This window comes from Sminthopsis crassicaudata, chromosome 4 (assembly GCF_048593235.1).
Source record: "Sminthopsis crassicaudata isolate SCR6 chromosome 4, ASM4859323v1, whole genome shotgun sequence".
Lineage (NCBI taxonomy): Eukaryota > Metazoa > Chordata > Mammalia > Dasyuromorphia > Dasyuridae > Sminthopsis > Sminthopsis crassicaudata.
This window is the reverse complement of record NC_133620.1, coordinates 323,634,219-323,660,726: the sequence shown is the minus strand read 5'-3', so window position 1 is coordinate 323,660,726 and position 26,508 is coordinate 323,634,219. Positions and strand designations below refer to the sequence as shown.

General features: G+C 33.7%; 1 protein-coding gene across 5 annotated transcripts in view; it reads right to left on the bottom strand.

The window, feature by feature from the left end:
• HELZ (helicase with zinc finger) overlaps positions 1 to 26,508 on the bottom strand; it is a 268,358-nt gene that overhangs the window by 57,525 nt on the left and 184,325 nt on the right. For all 5 annotated transcript variants that reach the window (XM_074260562.1, XM_074260566.1, XM_074260567.1 and 2 more), the window contains one exon: positions 24,465 to 24,669. In XM_074260562.1, coding sequence (XP_074116663.1) covers positions 24,465 to 24,669 — 205 coding nt within the window. The remainder of the gene's footprint in view (positions 1 to 24,464; positions 24,670 to 26,508) is intronic.

Sequence of the window (26,508 nt, the reverse complement as noted above, 5' to 3'; positions counted from 1 at the left end):
AGAATTAAACCACAAAATATATAAACTTCATTACAATTCCTATTTCAAAATATATGGCAATGCAACCTGAAAAAAACTAGGAGGTAGGGGGAAAGAGCTCTAAATAGTGACAATTTATCTTGTAAGCAAATATACATATGCCTAATTAATATAGAACATTGTAATTATTAAGCCAGATAATGCTAGTAAGAAGGGAGTAAATTGCTTACTTGGGCGACATTTTCAGTTCACCTCAAAAATGACACAACAATACTTTAAGGAATTATACTTTCAATCTTTTGCTTTTTTTTTTCTGGTCTTATTAGTTTCTAAACCTACAAAAATCTGTTTAGAAAAACTTTTAAAATTTGATGAGGGAAGGGATGGAGGGAAAGGACAATAATAGTTAAGGAAACTATTTTATTCTGATTTTTTTATTTGTTTTTTTCTGAGCTTTCATGTTTCTAAAAATAACCCAAAGATAATAATTTTGTAAGTGAACAAGCTATATATAATTAAAGCAAGCATTTATTAAATATTTTATGATCTGACCACTAGTTGCCAGAGATTTAAAGATATAACTGTTACCCTCAAGAAAGTTAATATTAATTGAAGAAATAACACATAAGAGCATACAAAATATGAAAATATGTAATCATTTTAGTGGAGAGGTACAAGCAGCTGGGGGGATAAGGAAAATCCTCATGCAGAAGGTAGTGTTTGAGCAGAATTTTGACAAAAGCTAAAGGACTCTTAAGAGATATAGGTGAGGACTGCAAAAGCTCAGAAATGAAAGAAGAGAAAGGAGGACAGCTCAGTAGATAAAGAGAAATTAAACATGATAAACCACTGCTATACATTAAATTAAGTTGAAATCAGGTTGTTTAAGGGCTTTAAATATCAAAAAGAAGGATTTGAATTTGACCTCAGAGGCAACTGAGAAACATCAGAAATTTACTGAACAAATGAGCTACATGGTCAGATCTGTTTTAGGAAGATCACTGGAAAGTTAGTGTAGAGGTAGATTACATAGGGAAGAAACTTGAGGCAGGTTACAAAAGTAATGGAATAAGGGCTGGAATTTAGCGTAATGATTGTGTGAGTAAAGAAAAGAGAATTGTTGCCAAGAGATATTGTAAAGACCAAAATGACAATTTATCAAATGAAGAGATGATGATGATAACTCAAATTGGTGCTTTTAAAAGATATAAAAAAGTTTGAAGAGGAATGGGTTTTGGGAGAAAGACAGTTAAGTTCTGTTTTGAAAGTGTTGACTTTGAAATAGCCATGGGACAATCAGTTAAAAAGTTGGTGATTCAGATTGGAATTCAAAAGAATATTAGATATACAGAACTGACTGCAGTCATGTGTAAGGAGAGGATAACAGCATTAAGAGGAACTGATGAGAGCACCAAGTAAAAGAGTGAAAACAGAAGAAGGGAAATAGGACAGAGCCCTTAAGGAAATACCCACACTTAGCAGGAACAACATGAATGATGATGAAGAAAAGGAGACTGGAAAAGACTAAACAGAAAGCAGAAAAATTAAGATGTCTAAAAAAACCTAAAAAGAAGATAACCATGAAGAAAATCCAGTGTCAAATGCAAGAGCATTATCAGTATGCCTGAGATAGAGTATTAGATATGATAGTCAAGAAATCATTGCTAAATTTTGAAGACAGCAATTTCTGTTATTAATATGTGCCTAGGTGAACAACATGTCTGTAGAGAAATTTGAAAAGAATACTAAAAATAAGCACTTAAGATGATTGTTTTCTTTAAAATGTTATTCTTATAATCTCAGCTCTCCCCCCGCACAAATTTCCCCCCAAAGTTTCAAAATTCGTGTACACTACAAATTAAGGAATTGGGAACTTACATGAATTGATGCAAAGTGAACAAACTACACAGTAACAGAAATATTGCAAAGATAATCAACTGTGAAAATTTTAGCAACTCTAGAGAGGATTCTGGGAAAATGGCAGAGGTCAGAAAATTCCAAGCTTTCCATATTTCTCCCATAAACAAGACAAAACTGCAGCCCAGGGTAAACATGATGTGGGGAAAGGTTTAAAAACAAACAGGCATTGGAGGGAGAACAGTAGTCCTCTCTGGACCATAAGAGAAAATCTGAAGAAAGGCACCAGAAAGGAGGTTTGGCTCTTGTGAAGTGTAAATACCTCAAGGTTAGTTCTGTTGAAACAACAAACAGGAAGTCCTGAGGTCAGCAGCCTATGAAGACAGCCTCTACTCCAGCCAAAGAAACTTTCACTTCCCAGACAGCATGGGAAATTTGACTGATAGGTTGATAAAGTTGAGACACTGCTCTGGTTAAGAACAGTGGGGCAGGAATGGCTGAGACCATGAAATAATAAAACAAAATAGAAAGAAGAAAAAAATAAAAGAGATTTTGAGATATCTCATAAGAAAAACAATAGATCTGGAGAACAGATCATGAAAAGAAAACAAAAATACCTGGATTACCCAAAGACTATAACCAAAAAAAGTATTTTGATACAACACTAAAAATAAATAAATAAAATTGTCCTCAAGTGTTGAATAAGAGGGGAAAGTAGAAATAGGAAAAAAAAAAATCCACCAATTACCACCTGAAAGAGATCCTATAAGAAAAATCTACAAAAATATCATTGCTAAATTTTGAAATCCCAAAATCAAAGATAAAGTCTTTTTTAAAAATTAATTTTATAATTATAAAAATTTTTTGACAGTACATATGCATGAGTAATTTTTTTTTGTAACATTATCCCTTGTATTCATTTTTCCAAATTTTCCCCTCCCTCCCTCTACTCCTTCCCTAGATGACAGGCAATCCCATACATATTAAATGTGTTACAGTATAACCTAGATACAATATATGTGTGTAAATCCAATTATCTTGTTGCACGTTAAGAATTGGGTAGAAGAACAGTAGTACTAACAGTTTACATCCAATTCCCAGTGTTCCTTCTCTGGGTGTAATTGTTTCTGTCCATCATTGATCAACTGGAAGTGAATTGGATCTTCTTTATGTTGAAGATAACCACTTCCATCAGAATATATCTTCATACAGTATTGTTGTTGAAGTGTATAGTGATCTTCTGGTTCTGCTCATTTCATTCAGCATCAGTTCCTGTAAGTCTCTCCAAGCCTCTCTGTATTCATCCTGCTGGTCATTTCTTACAGAGCAATAATATTCCATAACCTTCATATACCATAATTTACCCAACCATTCTCCAATTGATGGACATCCATTCATTTTCCAGTTTCTAGCCACTACGAAAAGAGCTTCAGCAAACACTTTGGCACATACAGGGCCCTTTCCCTTCTTTAGTATTTCTTTGGGATATAAGCCCAGTAGTAACACTCTGGATCCAAGGGTATGCACAGTTTGATAACATTTGGGGCATAATTTCAGATTACTCTCCAAAATGGTTAGATTCATTCACAACTCCACCAACAATGCATCAGTGTTCCAGTTTTCCCACATCCCCACCAACATTTTTCATTATCTTTTCTTGTCATCTTAGCCAATCTGACAAGTGTGTATGTCAGAGTTGTCTTAATTTGCATTTTTCTGATCAATAGTGATTTGGAACACTTTTTCATATGAGTGGATATAGTTTCAATTTCATCATCTGAGAATTGTCTGTTCATATCCTTTGACCATTTATCAATTGGAGAATGGTATGATTTCTATATATTTATTTATTTTTTTTTAAAAATTCATTTTTCCAAATTATCCCCTCCCTCCCTCCACTCCCTCCCCCCGATGGCAGGTAATCCCATACATTTTACATGTGTTACAATATAACCTAGATACAATATATGTGTGTAAATACTTTTTTCTTGTTGCACATTTGAGACTACTCTGATGAGGTAAGATTCACACAATATTTCTCCCCCTCTCTAAATTCCCTCAGATGTGGTAGAATTTCTATGCCTCTTCCTGGGATGTAGTTTCCCTCTTTTTATTTCTCCTTTCCCTTTTTCTGATACTATCCCCTTCCCTTTACTACTTCCCTTTTTTTTATATTATATCAGTAAATCAAATTATCCATGTGGACTTTCTGTATATATGCACAATAGAGATACAGTTCTCAAGAGTCCTTTTTACCTTTTTCTGCTTCTCTTCAGTCTTGTGGATGTAGATCAAATTTTTTTGTTTAAGTCTGGTTTTTTTCTTAGAAATAAATGGAATTCCTCTGTTTCATTAAATGACCATCTTCTTCCATGTAAGAAAATGCTAAACTTAGCTGGGTAGTTTATTTTTGGCTGAAATCCTTGTTCCTTTGCCTTTCGGAGTATCAGATTCCAGGCCCTTCGATCCTTTAATGTGGAGGCAGCGAGATCTTGTGTGACCCTTATTGTGGCACCTTGATATTTGAATTGTTTTTTCCTAGCTGCTTGCAGTATTTTTTCCTTAGTTTGGTAGTTCTGCAGCTTAGCCACAATGTTCTGTGGAGTTCTTTTTTTAGGGTCTTTTTCAGAAGGTGTTCGATAAATTCTTTCAACGCCTATTTTCCCTTCTGTTTCTATTATCTCTGGACAGTTCTCTTTGATGATTTCCTATAAAATAGAATCTAGGCTCTTTTTTTCATCATAATTTTTGGGAAGTCCAATGATCCTTAAATTATCTCTCCTAGATCTATTTTCTAGGTTTATAAAGTTTCCCAGTAAGTATTTGGTGTTATTCTCCATCTTTTCATTTTTTGTTTTGTTTTGTTTTGTTTTGTTTGACTGATTCTTGGATTCTCAATGAATCATTCATTTCTATTTGTTCAGTCCTAATTTTTAATGAGTTATTTTCTTCATTCACATTTTTTAGTTCTTTTTGTATATGCCCAATTGAGTTTTTAAATGAATTATTTTGCTCTGTTGAATTTTTCTCCGTTTCACTAATTTTTTATTTATTTTTTTTTTTGTGAATTATTTTCTTTTTCCAATTCACAAATCCTACTTTCTTGGGAATTATTTTGTCTTTTCCAATTCAGAAATCCTACTTTCCTGTGATTTTTTAACCTTTTCTAATTCACAAATTTTGTTTCCCTGCACCATCTGTGAATTCTTTATTTTTTCCAACTCAAATTTCAGGATGTTGTTACTCTTTCCTTTCCCCATTTTTCTTCAAACTCTCTTAACTTTTTAATAGTCTCTTCTAGGAGAGAGTCATGTGATGGGGGGCAGGTATCATTCCCCTTTAGAGTGTCATCTGGAGACTGTCTGCTGTTAGCCTCCTCAGGGTTGAATACCTGATCTTTCTCTGTATAGAAGGTGTCAATCATTCTCTTCAGCTTCTTACTCATTGTTAAAAATCTGTGTAGGGTCTGCCCTTTGGGTAGGAAATTTAATTATCAGCTTCCTTCCAGATGGGGAAAGGTTGCTGCTATCCTGTGTCTGGACTAAGAGAGAGCTCTGGGAGAGAGTTCCTCTCCCCCCCTGAAGTGAGTTAGAGATAGTTAGCATGGCTGCATTGCAAGGAGTTCCCAGTGAAGGACCCTTGCTGTGTGGCCTAGCGACTGCCCTGAGACTAGAGGCTGAACAGTGAAAGCATCACAAACCCCAGCCAAAGCCTCCTCTGGGGCCCTGGATATTAGCAGCTGACACGAAAACCCCCTGCACTCAAACCGGAAGTGTCTGTCCAGAAACCACGGTCCCTACTTCTGTTATTATGGGAGTTCTACTGCTGCTGGAATTTCGCTGTAGGGAGAATTCCACTGCCCCAGGCTGAGCCCTGCACTATGTGGATTAGAGGCTGCTCCGTGCAGTGTCCTCCTCTGTTCAGGTTCTTAACTGCCCCGAGGAAAAGCCTCGGACAGCAGCAGGCGGCTGCACAGCCATGCTGAGATCTGTTAGGTTGCTTCCTATTTGGGGTGATTGTATTATCTGGCTATTGCTTTAATGTGGCTTTGATTTCTCTTCTGATCTGCTATTTTTAAAAGCAGAGTAGAGCTATCAGCCTATGCCAGATTCTTCTATCTCAGTGGCTTCTCTGATCCCAGAGTTCTTCCCAGCCTGTTTGGCAGAGTGTGCTAACCCCAATCCACCACTGTCTGTGTTGATCTTTTTTTTCTCCCCTTGGAACCGACCTTTTCTGTCGAAATTCCAGAATCTCTTCGGCTGGTAAGTTGTGCTTCTAATCCTTGTGGTTTTTATCAGTCCGTCTTATTTTTGAGGCTGATTTAACTAGTTGGTATTGAGGGAAGAAGGGAGCTTACAAATTCGTGAGTATCTTCTCCACCATCTTGGCTCTGCCCCCAAAGATAAAGTCTTATAAGTAGCAATGAAAAAAATGAATTCAAATATGCTGGATCCACATTTCTATCAGTGACTATAATAAAGGACCATAGATCTTAGAATACTTTATTCTGAATATTAAAAGTTATGGCAGAAATCAGCAAAATTAACCATAATTCTGAACCCCCCCCAAAAGGCATTCCATGAATTGTCCAACTTTCAGGATTTTATTGCAAAAATACCTGAATTTAATAGAAAATCTGACTTAAAAGAGTCAAGAGAAATACAAAATGAGCATCAAAGATTATTTTCCAGGGATTCATTAAGAACAAATTATTTGCTTTATACATAGAAATGTAAATCATATCTCTAAGACTGTCATTAGTAATCAAGTAATTCAAAAAAAAGATTGGGGCAGAGCTGATATGATTCTGAAAGGCAAAACTGTGTAGAAAAAGGTAAAAACAGTAATTATGTTATACAAATGAGGTGCAAAAGCAGTAATTAACACAGAGAAAATAGACTGGGGAAATGGGCTGGTAGTTCTGGCCCTACTCACATCTGGAATGGCTTAAAAATGAAACAATATATATATGTACCTAGAGGGTGTATAAAATTCTTCAGAATTTATAAAGGGGGAAACAAGATAAAGGGATATATAGAAGAATAGGCAGATTAACAGGAATAATATAAAGTATATAGATTAATGAGAATGGGATAAAGGAGTAGGGGATAGAGTGGAAGAGAAGATAAGGAAAGGACCCTTGGTGGAAGAAGGTCAAATAACAGCAAGGAAACTAATGGGTAGAAGTAAAGTAGTAGAGTCAGCAGAGATAAGAAACAAGAAATACAAGCAATATATAGTAACAATGATCAGGAACGGAATTTATTATGAAAAAAAAAAACAGGGATAAGTAATCATTGATCTCACAGAAAGTTAAAATAAATTCAATCAAAGGAGAAAAAAATAAAGAAATTACATTACATTTCAGCCATATTAATATTGTTTTAAACATTTTAAAACAAGTAGATAATATATTTTTATCATGTTTCATTTTATATTCAGGTTACGTATCCATTTTGAGTTTATGCTGAAATAGGGTAAAAGCTAATTCATGCCAAACAGTTTTCCAGTTTTCCCAGCCATTTTTGTGAAATAAGGAGTCTTTCCCTATGTAATTTATGTTTTTATATTTATTAAACCCTATGTTATTAAATTAAGTTGTTTGCTAATGATCTCTTAATTGCTAAAACCTATAGATTTTTCTTAGACCTGATTCTTCTGAATTTTTCAAGAGCTTTTGACATTTATGATAATCTTTTCTCTTATATACTCTCTCCTCCCTACACTTTGGTGACACAGCTCTGTGCTGTTTCCCTTACTATTAACTTGACTATTTGAAATTCTGTCACAGGATTGTCTTGGACTGTCTTTTCTCTAAGTCAGGGTTCTAAACCTGAAGTCCATGAACTTGTATTTTAAAATATTTTAACAACTACATTTCAATGTAATTGCTTTCTTTTGTTAGCTTAAACATTTTATACTGTTAAAAAAAACTTTATTCTAAGAAGGTGTCCAGAGGCTTCACCAGACCATCAAAAGGAAAACATGACACAAAAGAAGTTAAGAATCCCTATCTCATAATGCCTATGGATTCAATGATTACCTCTCTGCATATGACCCCAAATTTATAAAGCCAGTCTGAATTTCTCTCCTCAAACCAGGCCTGCATCATAAGATGACAGATTTAAATCTGGAAGGGATTTTAGAAGTCACTTAGTCTAATGCCCATAAAGTGAAGTAATTTAGCAAAATTAATTGCTCCTTCTATTTTGCCAACCAATTCATTGCCAACCAGTCTGAAAGACATTTCTAACTGAATGTCCCTGAAATACAATATATCCAAAACAGAATTCATTATCTTATTCCTTCCTCCAAAGCCACCCCTCTCACAAATTTCACTATAATTTCACAATGATCTATTTAAGCAAGACGTTAATGTTGAGACAAGAGATAGAGAAATGAACTGGATAAAATATCAAGATGATATGTCTGTTTTTATAAGGCCAGAAAACCCAAGAAATAGCCTCAGCAAGCAAATATTTGATCTACTCAAGAGCAGCATACATAGGCTATCATTTCATTTGCAAATCCTCGCAGAATAGAAAAGTAAAGATTACAAGCAGCATCAACTAACAAAATAATAAAATTCTAGAGGAAAAAATAAATTAAAAAATAATTTTTTTGTGAAATCCATTGAAGCAACATTCCAACAAGGACATTTAAAGAGAAAACTGAAAAGACAAACTGATGTCAAACTGGAAAATGTCATTTTTATAACAATAGATAGACTACATAAAGATGAAGAAATAGAAAAAAACAAATGAAAGAAAAGCAGATGGACCATATCAAGTAAACACAAAGAAGGTCCATCATAAAGGCTACAAAAATCAAAGTATATGGATTGGTTCTCAAGATTTCTAAAAGAAGGGAAGATACTGAATGACTAGAAAAGGAGACTACTGAATAAAAGGAATTAAGAGGAGATTGATAACCATTGATCCATAAAGCTTACTTTTCTATCTCCACAAAAAATTTTTAAGAATTGTCAGATAATTGTTGATAGCTTGCCCTTCTTCATTGTAGAAAATATTCACAAATTAAATTCTGTCTTAACAAATCATAATTTTATAATCACATGATTACCTGAAATGTATAGATACAATCTGATCAATCAAAAAGCATTTATTTAGCACATAAGATATATTAGGCATTTTACTAGACATTAAAAATATAAAGACAAAAAAGAAACAGTTCCCATTTTCAGAAAATAGTATGATTACATCTAAATACAAAATAAATATTTGTGGGGTTTTTTTTTTTTTGGTAGGGAAATGCTAGTATTTGGAGGGATCAATAAATGAATAACATAAACATCCTAAATCTCTATGGAGAAGGAAAGGATTGTTGGCCAAAGAAGTACAGAACATTACAAAATGCAAAATGGATAATTTTGATTACCTTAAATTAAGAAAATTTTGTAAAAACAAATCCAATGCAGTCAAGATTAGAAGCAAAACATTGCAGGAAAAATTTTACATCCAAGGTTTCTGATAAAGGCCTCATTTTAAAAATATATAGAGAATTGACTCAAATTTATAAGACTATAAATCATTCCCCAAGTGATAAATGGTCAAAGGATATGAACAGAGAACTTTGAGATGAAGAAATTAAAGCCACTTCTAGTAATATGAAAAAATGTTCTAAATCATTATTGATTAACAAAATGCAAATTAAGACAACTTTTAAGTACCACTTTATACCTCATGGCTAAGCAAAAGAAAAGATATTGATTAATATTGGAGGGGATGAAGACAATGATCAGCAGACAAATTCCAGAAAGAACTGGAGAGACTTACATGACTTGATGCTAAGTGAACTAAGTCGAACCAAGAGAGCACTATATACAGCAACAACAGAATTGTGTGATGATCAGCTGGGTTGGACTTGACTCTTTTTGATAGGAAGGTGATACAGGACAATTCCAATGGTTTTATGATGGAGAGAGTCATCCATATTCAGAGAACTATGGGAACTGAATATGGACCACAACAAAGTGTTTTTACCTTTTTTGTTGTTGTTTGCTTTTAACTATGGGAACTGAATATGGACCACAACAAAGTGTTTTTACCTTTTTTGTTGTTGTTCGCTTTTTTTTCCTTCTCATTTTTTCCCCTTTTGATTTTTCTTGTACAGCATGATAACTGTGGAAATATATTTGGAAGAACTGCATATATTTAACCTAAATTGGATTATTTGCTGTCTAGGGAAGGAGAGAAAGGGGGAAAGGAAGGAGAAAAAAATGAAACACAAGGTTTTGCAAGGGTGAATGTTGAACACTATCTTTGCATATGTTTTGAAAAATGCAAAGCTATTATTTTTAAAAAATAAAATTTTAAAAAGGAAGAAAGATTGATATAGGAAATAGCACTTAATCTGAGTTTAGAAGGACTTTAGGGAGTCTGAGAAGTTGAAGGAAGTGTATTCCTTGAGGCTTGAGGGAGAATCAATATGAAGGCACTGAGATTGGAGGTAGAATATTACATGTGAACAGGATTATGCTGGTAAATGTTTAATAATTAATCCCCTCACTCACACCCCAAAAGTACACATGACACACTTCCATTTAATTTGTCTTACCTTTTCACAAGCTATTAGTTTTCTACTTCTCCCTCTCCCTTCCAATACCAAGTCCTGTTCTTCACCCACACTGTGACCTCCAATCTTCTCTCAACCTTATAGTTTTCTTCCAGCCTATTACCTCATGCACAAGTCACATTCTTCTTTTTCCATGTACCCTTCCCTTTAGTGAACCAGTTCAAATCTACACTGTCTTCTTCTCTTGAATCCCTTGCCTCCTTATATCATCAAATGTGTCATGTCAAGCCTCAACCTTGGATCACACCTACCTTTGTTCCTATATGCTGCTGCTGAACAAAGAGAACTTCTCCAATTACCTATCTGACATCTCAAACTGGGTGTCACACAGAATCTTAAATTCAATACATTCAAAACTGAATTCATCATTCCCTTCCAAATCTTCCATCTTTTCAAACTTCTCTATTACTTTCAAAGGTGCCATCATCTTTCTAGTAATCCAGCCTCAAAATCTAGATGTCATTCTTGACTCCTTACAATCACTGTCCTCCCCCATCCTATCTGTTGCCAAAGCTCTACCTTTTTTGGGGGGAATAAAGTTATCTGTCTATTATCTGTCAAGCACTATGCTAGAAACTGAGTATATAAAGACAAAATGCAAATTTTTTCTCAAGAAGCTTAAGCAATAAAGGAGGACCAAACCAAGAGATTAAAAACTGAATACTTGGGAAAACAAATAAACATCCTTAAGCAAAAAAGTAAATAAACTTATCCAAGTAATTAAAACTTAAGGGGGGGGGGGGAAGAACAGAATGAAAAATCAATTCAATGAAGCAATAAAACAAAGTTAAAACATTTTTTAAATGGAACAAATGTAATATTATTAAAAACAAGTTACCTTAAACATAGATAAGAGGAGATCATTTCAGAATCGTTGGATTCCCTTAAAATTGTTTAAGCAAACTAAATAAACCTAGATACTATATTTTAAGAAAGGATGATAATGGCCAAAACTATTAGAGCCAAAGGGCAAAGAGAAAATAGAATCCATTGCTCACTTTCTGAAACTCCAATTGAAAACAATCAAATCACAAGCAGCCAAATATCTAAAAAGCACAAAAGTAACTAATACATTGAAAGAAAAGAAAATCTTGGAATATGATATTGTCAAAAGCAAAAATATTCACATTATACAATAACTTATCTTGCAAAACTGAGCATAAACATATGGGAAGTTTAATTTATAAAAGAATTTTCAACAAAAGACTTCTTTTAAAACTGCTAAGAAAACTAGAGATGGATACAATCTTTAAAATAAAAACACAAGAAAGCAAGGGAAATTTTGAAAGAGACCTAAAGTTGAACAATTCAAGGAGTTAAATGATGATCAAATATTTCTACCCTGATGGAAGAAAAAAGATCATTGTTCCTTTAAAATTCTACTGCTTACTAGAACCAAAGAAGACAAAATTCAGGACCTGGGTATAGTTTTGTGATGTATTCTTTGATTAATTCAATTGTGTTTATTTTTCAGTTCTAATTTATCTCTTTTCTACGTCCACCTCCTTCACTCATTGTGAAAATAAGAAAAGCAAAACCTGTCACAAACATGCAGAGTCCAGTAAAAACAAACTATCATAATTGGTCATTTTTTGTTCATTTGTTTCATGCTTTCACACCGTATGGTCATCACTTCCCTATCTGAAAGTGGGTAAGATGCTAATATTATCCCCATTAGTTAGATGGAAACTTCCTTCCATTCCTAGAATCTTTGTGGCTAAGCCATTCCTTTTTTTCCTAAGGTCCCAGTTATAATTATTTTAGCATTAATTCCTTCTAAGAAGATTTTATCTGATTCAAAATATTCATCATGGTAGAAGGTTTTTACTTTTGTTCATATATACTGCGTCAGTTCTTGCACTAAGGCTTGAGGGCCAGGCCATCCATTTCTATCTGTTTCAGAGAAACACCTATAATCACCCCTTCTCTAATCTTTAATGTCTCCCTTATTTACTCATTTATTTTATTCTATCTGTAAACATACTCAGGTCTTGGCTATCTTTAAAGTATTTTTTAATACCTTCAAACTCTCTTCCTATATCTTTTCTCCTTTGTAAATCAAACTCCTATACAAAACTCTGTACATTCATTAAATCAATTTCCTTTCTCACTAAATTCTTAACACTTCATAATCTGGCTTCCAACTTCATCACCCAACTGAAACAACCTCTTATAACTGACAAATAAAATAGCCTCTTAAAAAATCTTTCTTAATTAGGATTTTTGTAATCCTTCTTGATCTCTCAGCAGCATCTAATGCTGCTAATAACCATATCCATTTGGATGCTATCCACTGTCAGGTTTTGTGATCTGTCTTGGTTCTACTTCAAATGTCTGATTGCTAATTCTTGGTCTTCTTTGTCAGATCATTATCTATGTCATGCTCTCCACAAGAATATTCCAAGATTATGATAGATCTTCTTCTTTTGTTGTATTACACATAGGTTTATTGTTAGGTTCTTACTAAGTGGCAAGTGGGTACTTAACAATTCTGTAGTTCTCCTCTTTACTAAGAGTTTAATCCCTTTGAACTCCTGGGGAGGAGCTTGCATGCTTAGGAGGAGTAAGTTCATTGGTTGAAGAAATTTTTCACAGAAGCCCTTGCATTATCCCACACCCATTTGCTGAGGGGGGGGGGAGAGGGAGAAGGAGAGAGGGGGGGGGAGAGAGAGAGAGAGAGAGAGAGAGAGAGAGAGAGAGAGAGAGAGAGAGAGAGAGAGAGAGAGAGAGAGAGAGAGAGAGAGAGAGAGAAGAAGAAGAAGAAGAAGAAGAAGAAGGAGGAGGAGGAGGAGGAGGAGAATCTGTCTGAGAGATTTGAGTTGACACAGTAGATCTCCTCCCAGAGAGCAATCTTCAGTCTCTGGAGACAAGAGCACATTGCATAATGGCGCCCAATGTGGGGCAAGGACTTTTGCTTATCCTGACAAGGACTTATTCTGAGCCCTTCAGAGGAGCTAGACTGGACCATTGCAATTTGGTGCCCGAATAGGGACAGACACAATCCTTATTCCAGTAGAAAAACCTCCAATTCAGATTCCAGTAGAAAAGACTTTCTGACACAGAAATTACCATGAGTAACAAGGAAACTTTATTAAAGATTAAGTGACTGTTCTAATAGACAAAAAAGAAACTTACCTTGTTAAGGGCTACACCAGCAATCTCTTATAGCTGAAATGGGGTAGATGTTAGCTAAAGACAATCCCTCGACCTCAGCCACCTCACGTCTGGCCCAGAGAGAGAAAGACTCTCTCTTTCTTAAGTGCCGCCCTCTTTCATCCTCCAAAAATTAATAGGCTATATCCAATGGATGCGTCCAGTGTTAGGCTTAACTACCAATCAACTGCAACCTCTATATGACATTTTAAGAGGAAACAGTGCTTTAAATTCACCAAGCCAGCTTACAAAAGAAGCGCAAGAGGCTTTGAGAGAAGTTGAATTGGCTTTATCCAATGTGGTTGAAAGAGTCACTCAAAAACCCTTGGAAATATCAGTTTTTGCTACAAAAGAGGCACCCACAGCAGTCCTTCATCAAGGAGACAGTGTGATTGAGTGGGTGAACCTCCCAGCACAACCATAACAAAGACTTACTCCTTACCCAGTGCTTGTGGCTAGAATTTTATTAAAGGCTATTAAGAGAGTAATACAATTATCTGGGATAAGTCCTGAAAAAATATATACGTTCTATACTAACGTACAAATTAATATATGCTGTGAGACCATCCCAGAATGGCAAGTTTTATTGGCTACAGCTCCAAATTTTGCACATGAGTCTCCATTAAAGATAACCTGGCTACTACATAATTGGCGATGGATTTTTTGAAGAAAAGATTTCTAAGGTTCCTCTTAAGGGACCAACAATCTTTACAGATACCTCCAAAGAAAATATTTGTGCTTTATACTCTCATGATTTAACCATAAAGAGAGTTGTCAGGAATCCTTTTCAGTCCACTCAACAGAATGAATTATTTGCTATCATGCTAGCTCTTACTTATTACCCAGGAAACGTAAATATAATTACTGATTTAGCCTATTCAGTAGGTGTAGGACAAAGAATTGCCACAGCCCAAATAAAATTTGTAGCCTCCAATATATATCAGTTCTTTAAGGAACTTCAAGAGCAAGTGAGAAAGCATCCAGAAAAGATTTATATCTTGCATGTCTACTCATATAGTGGACTTCCAGGTCCTATTTTTGATGGAAATTCAAAGGCAGATAGCCTTCTAACCATGTTAACCAGTACTCCTTTATTTCAGGAAGCACAAGAATCTCATTCTAAATATCATCAGGCTGCTCGAGCTTTACGTTTACAGTTTGGAATAACAAGAGAGGAAGCTAGGAGCATAGTAAAAAGCTGTACAGCTTGCCTTCCTTTCCACGCTCCTACACTCCCACCAGGGAAGAATATTCGTGGTTTGAGACCCAATAAAATCTGGCAAATGGATGTGACCCATTATAAATCTTTCGGTCGTCTGTCTTTCATCCATGTGGTAGTAGATACCTTTTCAGGATTCACTTTTGCAGTGCCAACTGAATTCCTTATCCAAGCATTTGCAATTATGGGTGTGCCACAAGAAATAAAACCAGATAATGGACCTGCATATAGTTCTAAACATTTTGCGCACTTCTGTGCGCAGTACAAGATTTTACACACTATTGGAATACCTTTTAATCCGCAAGGTCAGGCAATAGTAGAGAGAAGAAACAGAGACATTAAGACACTCCTCCAAAAATAAAAGAAAGGGGGAGCCACAGGTAGCCCTAGAGAACTTCTAAATTTAGTTCTCTATATCATTAATTTTCTAATTTTTGACAAAGATGCACTGGCTCCGGCAGACAGGTTTTATAACCCACCAGAAGGGCAGTGTCCAATGTGAGCAGCTCCACTGTCCTTAGATAATCACCAGGTGATATGGAGAGACCCAGAAAGTGGTGAATGGAAGGGACCAGATAGGTTAACTGCCTAGAGAGGGTTTGCTTTTATTTCTTCAGATGGAGAAGGAATCGGATGGGTGCCAACAAGTTGTATTCGCCTTGTCCATTGGAGAGAGACAGAAAAAGAGAAAGACCTTAAAACAAAGGAGAAAATCTAAGAAACATCTGATACTGAAAGAGCATGGCTGATAAGAAGACTGTTAAAGAACTTTAAAAACTTGCAGGAATTATTGGATTTTTGGCACATGAACTAATGGACAATGGACTTATGGACATGTATAAATTCTCAATTTATGATTATTTGATCATGTTATTTGTTACATACTTATAGCATGTATTATGTTACTATGCTACTATGTGTTTATATAATCTATGTAATAATGTGTAATGTCTGTCATATTTATGTTTATTTATGTTTCAAGGTCATAACCACCCTATATTCTAAATCAAAAGAAAGGGGGAGATGTTAGGTTCTTACTAAGTACTAATGAGATAATGAGATATTAGGTTTTTACTAAATGCTAAGTTGATACTTAACAATTCTCTACTTCTGGTCTTTACTAGGAGTTTAACCCCTTTGAATTCCTGGGGAGAAGCTTGCATGCTTAGGAGAAGCAAGTTCATTGGTTGAAGTAATTTTTCCCAGAAGCCCTTGCGTTATCCCACACCCATTCCCTGGGAGGACCAGACTTGAGGTGGCTCTCTGGAGGAAGAAGAAGTCACTACTCTGGAGCAGAGTTGGCAGCAACTGTCTGGAGACAAGGGCTCTCTACAGGAAGAAGAATCTGTCTGAGAGATTTGAATTGACACAGCAGATCTCCTCCCAGAGAGCAATCAGCAGTCTCTGGAGACAACAGCACATTACACTTTATATAATCTGTAATACATACACAGACAATATATGTATACACATAGACACACACATGACTGCTTTATCTGTATATCCAGCCCTAGTCTCTCTCCCAAGCTTTATTTCTACTTCACTAACTGCTTATTAGACATTTCATGTCCTACAGACTTCTCAAATTCAACATTCATAACAAAACTCATTACCTTTCCCCTAAAACTCATAGGTCTTCTGAATTTCTTTGTGTCTGTCAAGGGTACCATCACCTTTACAGTGATTCTGGTTTCCAACTACATCATATCCTTGATGACTTACTCTCCCTCCTTTCACACAGCCAATCAACTTACAAATCTTACTCCTACTTCCACTACATCTCTCAAATTCATTCCCTTTTCTCTGTTCACACAGCTACCACATTAACCCGGTCCACAGCATCTGTTACCTAGATTATTTGAATAGTCTCCTTGTTGACTTCCCTCATTTAAGTATCTCCCCACTTCAATTAACTCTCCACATCACTGTCAAAGTGATATTCCTAAAGCATAGGTTTGACCATAACACACTTGTGCCCAATAAATTCTAGTGACTTTGATTTATGTTATCTCTAGGATCAGTTACAATCTCCTCTTTAGCACTTAAAGCCCTCCAAAACCTGGCTCAGTTTATCTTTCCAAACTTATATTACTATCCTTCATGCATTCGATAATCCACTCAAACTGCCCTTCTTGATGTCTTTTACACATAAGAAAAGACAATGTATAAACTGCATTAATATACTTATAATATTAAGAGTCCAAGAGAATAGTCCTCAAGATGTTAGAAGAATCCAATATATCAAATGATCATAAGAGGACAAATTAAAAAAGACAGGAAAGTATGGGTAGACTGCAACCTGCACTTAAAGTGAAAGGACTCACACCAATGCAATCACAAATCCACCTAAGTACAATAGAAATATGAAGAGGCAAAAAGTTATCAAACTGTGCATACCCTTTGATTCAGCAGTGTTACTACTGGGCTTATATCCCAAGAGATTTTAAAGAAGGGAAAGGGACCTGTATGTGCAAGAATGTTTGTGGCAGCCCTTTTTGTAGTGGCCAGAAACTGGAAACTGATTGGATGCCCATCAATTGAAGAATGGCTGAATAAATTGTGGTATATGAATATTATGGAATGTTATTGTTCTATAAGAAATGACCAGCAGGATGATTTCAAAAAGGCCTGGAGAGACTTACAAGAACTGATGCTGAGTGAAATGAACAGGACCAGAAGATCATTATATACTTCAACAACAATACTATATGATGATCAATTCTGATGGACGTGGCCATCTTCAACAATGAGATAAACCAAATCAGTTCCAATAGAGCAGTAATGAACTGAACCAGCTACACCCAGGGAAAGAACTCTGGGAGATGACTATGAACCACTACAAAGAATTCCCAATCCCTCTATTTTTATCTACCTGCATTTTTGATTCCCTTCACAGGGAATCACTAATTGTACACTATTTCAAAGTCAGATTCTTTTTGTACAGCAAAATAACTGTTTGGACATGTATACATATATTGTATTTAATTTATACTTTAATATATTTAACATGTATTGGTCAACCTGCCATCTGGGGGAAGGGGTGGGGGGAAGGAGGGGAAAAGTTGGAACAAAAGGTTTTGCAATTATCAATGCTGAAAAATTACCTATGCATATATCTTGTAAATAAAAAGCTATAAAAAAAGAAATATTAAGAGAGCAAAAAAAGAAAAAGAATCTTTAATTAGGTAATATATTAGAAGACTAAATAATATATAACTGGAGAAAACCAATTGGGTTACCCTTAAGCTAAATAATTATATTCTGTTTTTTCAGAAAGCCGAATTTTAAAATTATCTCACTCACTACAACAGGAGTTTCAAGCTTATTCTTACCTCCATGATATTCACTAACTGCTGCTCTTCACCTCTCATTCCTCTAACATTACTCTCTACTATCTCTATTTTCACTCTACTCTCTGATAATGAGGTCCTTTTGCTTATCCTTTTTGTCTTCTCTAGTAGATCTTGTCTTCTCTAGTGGAAGCCCCTTTAACCATCATCATCCTCACCCTCTTAATGATTAATCACTCCCTATATACTAGTTCTTTATCTGCCTCTTATAAACATGACTAAATCTCCATCCTTAAAGGAAAAAAAAAAAAAAAAAAAAAACAACAAAAAACCTATTCTACCTGGTATCCTACCATGCTCTCTAGTTATCATCCTATATTGTTTTTCTCCACCTTGTCAGTTAAACTATTTGAAAAAGCTATATTCATAATCACTACTTCCATTTATTTCCTCACTCTCTTTTTAATTCTTTATAATTTGACTTCTGACTCCTTTAAACTAAAATATATTTTTTTTAAGTGATCAGTGATTTGTAAAATGCCACATTTGATAGCCTTTACACAAACTTCACTTTTCTTGACTGGCATCTCTATAGCTTCTCACATTATTGATCATCTCCTCCTCTCTGGGTTTTTGTGAATGTCTTCTCTTGATTCTCTCCTCCTGAGAATCTAACCACACCTTCTCAATCTTCTTTCCTGAATCTTTATTCCCAACATGTCCACCAACAATGAGAATCTCCCAAGGCTCTTAGACCCTCTTATTTTGTTTCCTCAATATTTTTTTTACTTGGTGATCTGATCAACTCCTCAATTTTAAGCAAAAAACAATTCAGTTAATTATTCTCATCTATATTAAAGCCATCAGAGCTCTCAAAATGTATCTTTGTGAATAGAAAATTTAATGATCTCAGTAGCTTCTAAAGTGTTAGACCTGTATTTTTACATAAGGTTTTCTCATTTTTAAATCATCAGTGAAAAATTATTTGAGAATAATATGACTTCTTGAAGACATCAAAGCTTTTCAACTTCTAAACAATTCTAATTTTATGAATTTATTTTTATAAAAGCACATACTTTTATTAAGTATGGTGATCATTTTTCCTTATTCCAACCAGTGTTACTTTCCTGATTGTTGGTAAGTAGAAAACTGCCTAGCATAATATATATTCACAACTACATCTGTAGAACACCCTGTGAGTTAGCATCAGTGTTTAGAATAAGAAAAGTTATTATAAAAAAAATTTTTAAGACTACAATGTTATAAAAATAGTAATGAATATAAGAAGCATATTAGAAGAAGTAACAGTGAAACCTAAATAATGAATGGGTCATTCTCAAACTAAAAATCTAAGTAAAAGAAAATAATAATGATTAAACAAGTTAACTAAATTTCTGGAAAGCAGTTAAAACAATCCTTAGAGCATATATTTATAAAACTGGGTCAGATGGGGGTGAGAGTGGTGGTTGAGAAAAGATTAGTGAACTGAACATACAATTTAAAAATTAAACAATGAACAAAACCAAAAGAAGAAATCTTGAAAATTGAAAGGAAAAAGATAAAATGGAAAATAAAATAAAAACTATCTGGGGTTAAAGAGAGAGACAAGCATTTACTAAGTATCAGGCACTATACTAAATGCTTTCCAAATATTATCTCATTTTAATTCTCACAATCATCCTGAGAGGTAGATGCTATTATTATCTTCACTTTACAATTTTAAAAGGTAGTTAAAGGTTAAGTTGCTTGTCTAGGATCATAGAGCTATTAAATGTCTCTGACTATATTAGAATTCAGGTCTTCCAGATTCTAGGTCCAGCATTCTATCCACTATATCCTATAGCTCCCTATAGGATTAAAAATCAAACAAAAAACTGAATCTTTTAAAAGACTGACAAAATCATTAATCTGATCCAAAAGAAAGAGATATCAAATTACCAAAATAAAAAATGAACAAAGGAAAAGTCACACCAAAGGGAAAATTAAAATTATCATAACTTATGTACAAAATTACATGCCAGTAAAACTGAGACCCTTTTAAAACTTATCTAAAAAAATATAAACTATACAAATTAAAAAATAAAATATCTTAATCAAATTTCAGAAATCAAACTAGCCATAAATATACTATGAGAGGAAGGAAAATCTGTAGATTTGTAGATAACTGAAAGATTTGTAGATAAATTCTATCAAACAATATCAATCCTACATAGTCACTTATTAAATGCTTACTACGTGCTAGATATTGAAAATGCAAAAAAAAAAAAAAAAAAAAAAAAAAAAAGATAAAATGTAAAGGGCTGAAACTCTTAAAAGATGTGCTTGAAAGAGACAACGGAGCACTTAAGGCTAATTACCTGTTGGAAAATTATTCTATTAGCGTATGTTTGGAAAATGGCCCTTCTCACTGTTCCATGCTGGCTTGATGTCTGGTGTATACAGATAATTGTAGGTAAGGAGTAAGAGGTGGGATGAGAGAGGCAAGAGAACTTCACATTGCAGCAGGACCAGGAGAAGGGAAGTTGGTGGCGAGCTTGTAGCAGTTTGTCTGTCTCTTTCATTTCTCCCCCTGTAGACCAAGGACTTTTGCTTATCCTGACTCCGGCTGTTCCTGAAGACTCTAGGGAGCTAACCCGGACTTTATAATAAAACAGTCTCTAGTCCCAACAAGTTTACATTCTAATGAGAGAGACAAAATTATAAATAAGTACATATAAGATATACATAAAGAAGACTGAAGGTAATCTCAGTGGGAAAGATACTAGCAACTGGGAGAACGAGGAAGGACTACTGCAGAAAATGCTAAATAGATATCTAATTTGATATGTCTAACAGGAAGTTTGTAATGTGGGGCTGGAACTCAGGACAGAAATTACTCGAGCTGATGAAAGTACCAAATTAATATAAAACATAGAAAAAAAGAAATACTGACCAGTACAGGAACACTCATAGATAGTAGGCATGATGTGATTGATGAATCAGCAAAACTAATTGAGAAGGAGCAGAAATGTAGAAAGGGAGAACCAAGAGATAGTAGGTATGAAAATCCAGAGAGGAGCATATATCCAAAAGGAGAAGGTGTTGCTAGTACTAAATGAATCTTTAAATTCCATTATAGCATTAAAGATGAACATTTTAATATTTTATGTGAAGTTCTGTCACATGGAAAATATTGTGGAAATTAGCTTGGTGTCATTTCTGCTAACTTTCCATTTTCTCTTAGGGATTAAAATTTGGGGGCTATGGAATATGTACCATTATATACTCAAATTATGTACCATAAAATCTTGAAAGAGAATTACAATGAAATTGTAATTACATTTACATGGAAATTTAATTTTTAAAAAATGTTCTGAATACTATTTACAATTATATTTTAATGCTGAGTGAAATGAGCAGGACCACGAGATCATTGTATATTTCAACAACAATACTATATGATGATCAATTCTGATGGCTGTGGCTATTTTTAACAATGAGATGAACCAAATCATTTCCAATAGAGCAGTAATGAACTGAACCAGCTATACCTAGAAAAAGAACTCTGGGAGATGACTATGAACCACTACATAGAATTCCTAATCCCTCTAATTTTGTCCACCTACATTTTGGATTTCCTTCACAGGCTAATTGTACACTATTTCAAAGTCCAATTCTTTTTGTACAGCAAAACAACTGTTTGGATATGTAAACATATATTGTATTTAATTTATACTTTAACATATTTAATATGTATTGGTCAACCTTCCATGGGGGAGGGAGGAGGAAGGAGGGGAAAAATTAGAACAAAAGGTTTGGCGATTGTCAATGTTGTAAAATTACGCATGCATACATCTGGTAAATGAAAAGTATTAAAATATTTAAAAAAAGAGAGAGAGAGAGAGAAGCTATTTGAGGACAGGGGGAAAAAAGAAATCAATAGTAGGTAGCAATAACAATGAAGTAATGATTTTCTAAATAGTAAAAAAATCATTTTAGAAAAAGCTGCTGTGGGTTTTGTTGTATTTTGAATAGTGAACTATGTTGTTGAACAACAGAAGTGATTCTATTAGTTACCTTTCAATAAGTTATGAATTCAGCAAATATGAATGTCCACTATGTAAAAGGCACTACATTATAAGCTATGGAAATTACAAAGCTATAAAATACAAACAGCTTGCTTCTAAGGAACTTACAATTTAGTTGAAACATGAAGACATGATTCATTTTTATGAAGAAGGTAGAAATTACGAAAAAGCAAATTTACATCAATAGATGATCTGATGAAAACAAATTCTAAGAACATAACTTGAGATCAGTGCTTAATTTAGCCCTAAGTCTCACACCATCTGTTTCTATAAATTATTGTACAAAGTACATTTAAGAGATGTTTATTCACAAAATTCTGATACTATTATGTCATAAGGCATAGGAGTTGTCCAAGGTACGTAAAGGTTAAGTGACAACCTAAGTTGGGTCACACTTCTAATAAGTATAAGAACCTTATTTCTTTTTAACTCAAAGACCAGCATATTCTCCAGTATTCCACACTACCCCTATTTCTATGGCTAATGCTTAAAACAGAATTATTTAGAAAATTCATGGGGGCAGCTAGGGGGCACAGAGGATAGAGCACCAGCCTTGAATTCAGGAGGACCGGAGTTCAAATCTGGTCTCAGACACAACACTTCCTAGCTGTGTGACCCCGGGCAAGTCACTTAACCCCAATTGCCTCAGCAAAACAAACAAACAAACACCTAATGACCTGGGCATTGATTTCTCAGGGAAAAAAAAAAGAAAGAAAATTCATTAACTCAGAAAGTATCATTCTCTAAAACTAGAAAAATAGGGCAGTACTATAACTAAAATAGTTCCCCAATCACTAAGAAAACCCAGTATTCTATTAACATACACATTAGTTCTTTACTCAATCTTATATCATTTTAACTGAAAATTAAAGAATATACTTTGTGTCTGTGAAAGAGTTGTGATTTTGTTAGCTTGAACATGCCCTTCCCAGTGATGCAACAGAAAGTCCTTCTGAGTAACTGTAGCCAGAAAATCACTTTTTTAAGTGAAAAGTCTCTCCAAATTCAGATAAGATACATAATTTGTCTTTGGGCCAATTACCCAATTACAATTGGGCTGTGATGATAGAACATGCTACAGTTTTCATTCTACCCTTAGCCTTTGGAATCTCCAAGTGACCTCCATAACTCTCTTTGAAGATCAAAATAGGATTTCAATGGAAAACTAAACAAGAATTGTTTTATTAAACAAGTGACTACTCTCTGTGTGTAGTATTTCTTTCATAATCTTTCAAAAATAATATTCAAACAGACTCAATTGCTAGTGTATTAGAAGCAAATTAGAAATCCTTCATATTAAATGTCATAAATAATATTTTTCTGTGATGACTGACTTACATAAATCGTTTTAATCTTTCTTTGATAAACAATAATCTTTTAAAAAAAACTAGAGTAAATATTAAAAATGTCATTCCTATAACTTCTTTATTTAATTTATAATTGCCAAGTATTTTACTATAGGAGTACTTGTATAATACATCAATTGTACATTTCTAGGCAGTTAATCTAAAACAGCATAAGTAGGCTATCTACAAGACCCATTTCTGTTGAAACAAATACAGTCCAAGTGCAATTATAACAATCTTTAAAAAGACAGGATTCTTGATGATAAGCAGCTTGGAAACAATAAAGAATACTGTTTGAACTCTACACCCTGATTTCATGTCCTGCCTTTGCCACATCCTGCTTGGTTATTGCCTAAGAGTCACACAATCTCTCTGCCTCTTAGATTTCTCCTCTGTAAAATGAGGGAGTTAGTTTCAATTACTTCTAACATTTTTGTTAATTTTAAATCTATGATTCTGTGATATCCATGTTCTAAAACTGCATGAAATATTCCCTGAAATCATGACCCATCAACAAAGACTTATAAATATACTAAGATTATTATTATTATTATAAATTTACTATTAGAAGAATATTTTAAATAAACTTGATAGGACATTAAAATTACATTATGTCTCCAAAATCTCTAAAATGGAAACCTATTAGTCAATGAAATGGGAGATTTAACTATCATGAGGACACCATAAGAAGCTAGCACTTAAATCACTTTTGATGAAGTGCATTTAAAAGGCAGCAAGAAAAAACACAGCTAAATAGCACCATGTTGTTATAATCTAAACAAACCAGTTATACAAATTCCAACAGTAACAAAACTGTGCTTAGTGGAAATTTTGAACTGAAATTTCTACATAAGCCACTGAATGTGATTACTGTGGTTATTAACCTAATAAAACTTTATTTTTCAAGAGCTACAATTTTTCAATTTCACGTCTTGATTTTTAAAAATAAAAGTTTTACCTTGGGTGGTGATTGCTGCTGTTTGTTGGTATTTCCCAAATGTTGCTGTCTTAGAGCCCGAGGGATAAATTCAGGAGCAAGTGGATTCAACACATATGTTTTCTTTAACTCCAAAGCCTCTAACTGTGTTTTGATCTGTTCAAAAGTGATACCATGTAGGCTTTTGTTGTCATGACACAGGGCAATAAACCGCTCCCAAAATTTCCTATAGAAAAGATTTTTAAAAATCAAGTTATCACTGGAAAGGAAGAGATATGAACATGAATAAAAGAAAATAAAGGGACTTTGGAATTGCTTTCCTTGAAAATGCTTGGAAATAGCTTAAACACCTGTTAGCCTAGAATTCTAAGTATACTATTTTCTATCATGTTATAAAGCATTCACAAATCCTCTCTGACAATTATCAAGTCTACTGCAGTACTCTATACAGAGCAGATATTCATATTCAAAAAGTGTTTGCTTAATAAAATAGCTTAGAATAGCCAACTTTTATTATCCATGATAATAGAGAGAAAATATCATATGAAGTCTTTTTAAAATTAAGTATTTCAAAATTTTATCTTTGTAATGAACCTCTTCTTGCAATATGCTTACTTTCTCATTTATGTCTAACTTTACTTGATTTAAAGGAGTTGGTAAACCAAAATGTGAGAACAAATAATCAACTTAGAATTCAAAATTAGTTCAGACAACCTGTACTGGGATTACTTTTTTAAATGACTGAAAATTATATTTGATTTTTCCTTTATTTTACAGATCTTTTTCTAGAACACCAGCTTTTGAAAACATTAATTTCTTAATTCTCAACTGTCTAAAGTGAGAATTACTAAACAACATACATTTAAAACAAAAGCATTAAATTAATAATCTTAAAGATCAGAAGAAATTAAAGTATAACATAATACAGGAACTTAAAAACATTAAAAGAGAAAAGTATTAGAGATTATTTAGAATAATCTATCAAACTCATGGGTCACAAAAATGAACCTGAAAAGTTTAAAAAATATGTTTTATATTCTCCAACAAAATGTTACAAAACACAAAAGAGGACTATGTAAAAAGGTTTTTTTTTAAGTCTATGTGGTCATTATTAAAAATATTTACTAAGTTTCAAAAAAGATTTAAATTATGCTAAAAAAAGAAATATGAAAATTTCTTCCATAAACAAGATAGCTTGAGGAAACATAAATAGAAGAGTGTATCACAACAGAACAGAAATAAAGGTGGCCATTCGAAATAAATTTTGCAACATTTAATCCTCACTTTGGACTAATTTATAAGGTACAAATGCATATTCTTCCATGTTCTTTATTGTTAAAAATTTATGAACATTAGCACTGTTCAAATAAATAAAAATAATTCTATACACAAATAATTTTAAAAATACACTTCTCATCAAGAAATAAGAAATTTAGTTAGATACATTTCAACAATCTTAAGATTGATTTTTGCATTGCTAGTAAATAAAAGTTGAATACTAAAGCACTGTATAAGAAGTAAAATTACTTTCTTATTCCCATAGTTTACAGTTAACTTAGCATTCAAGGGCTAACAATGCAAAAATAGCTTTTCCCTTTTAAAAATCATTCCCCCAAAATGGCCATAAATTCCAATATATGTATTCAAACATATATAAAAAAAAAAAACAAGTTATTTATTTCCTTCTGGTCCCCCTCCCCCAATTATCCAGGTATTAAATGTCATTTTTTTTCTACGAAATAAGGAGAACTTGTTTCATTTTTATTACATTCATTTCATATCAAACTCCAATAATTTGTTTACCTCAATTTAAATAAATCAAATGTTTGCATGCATTTTGTTCTTAAGTCACTTTTTAAAATGTTATACATTGCTCTACTTATGCTCACTCTTCATTTGCTCTAGTAATACCAGCCCACTAATATCAAGTAGTTTTTTATTTCAAAAAAAGCCAATAGACTGGATCTTTTCTTTATAAAATGGGAAGATCCACACTCTTTGGCTGTCCTGAAAGATTTAGTAGGTTAAGTTTAGCATTTTAAAGACAACTTTAAATTTATATTTT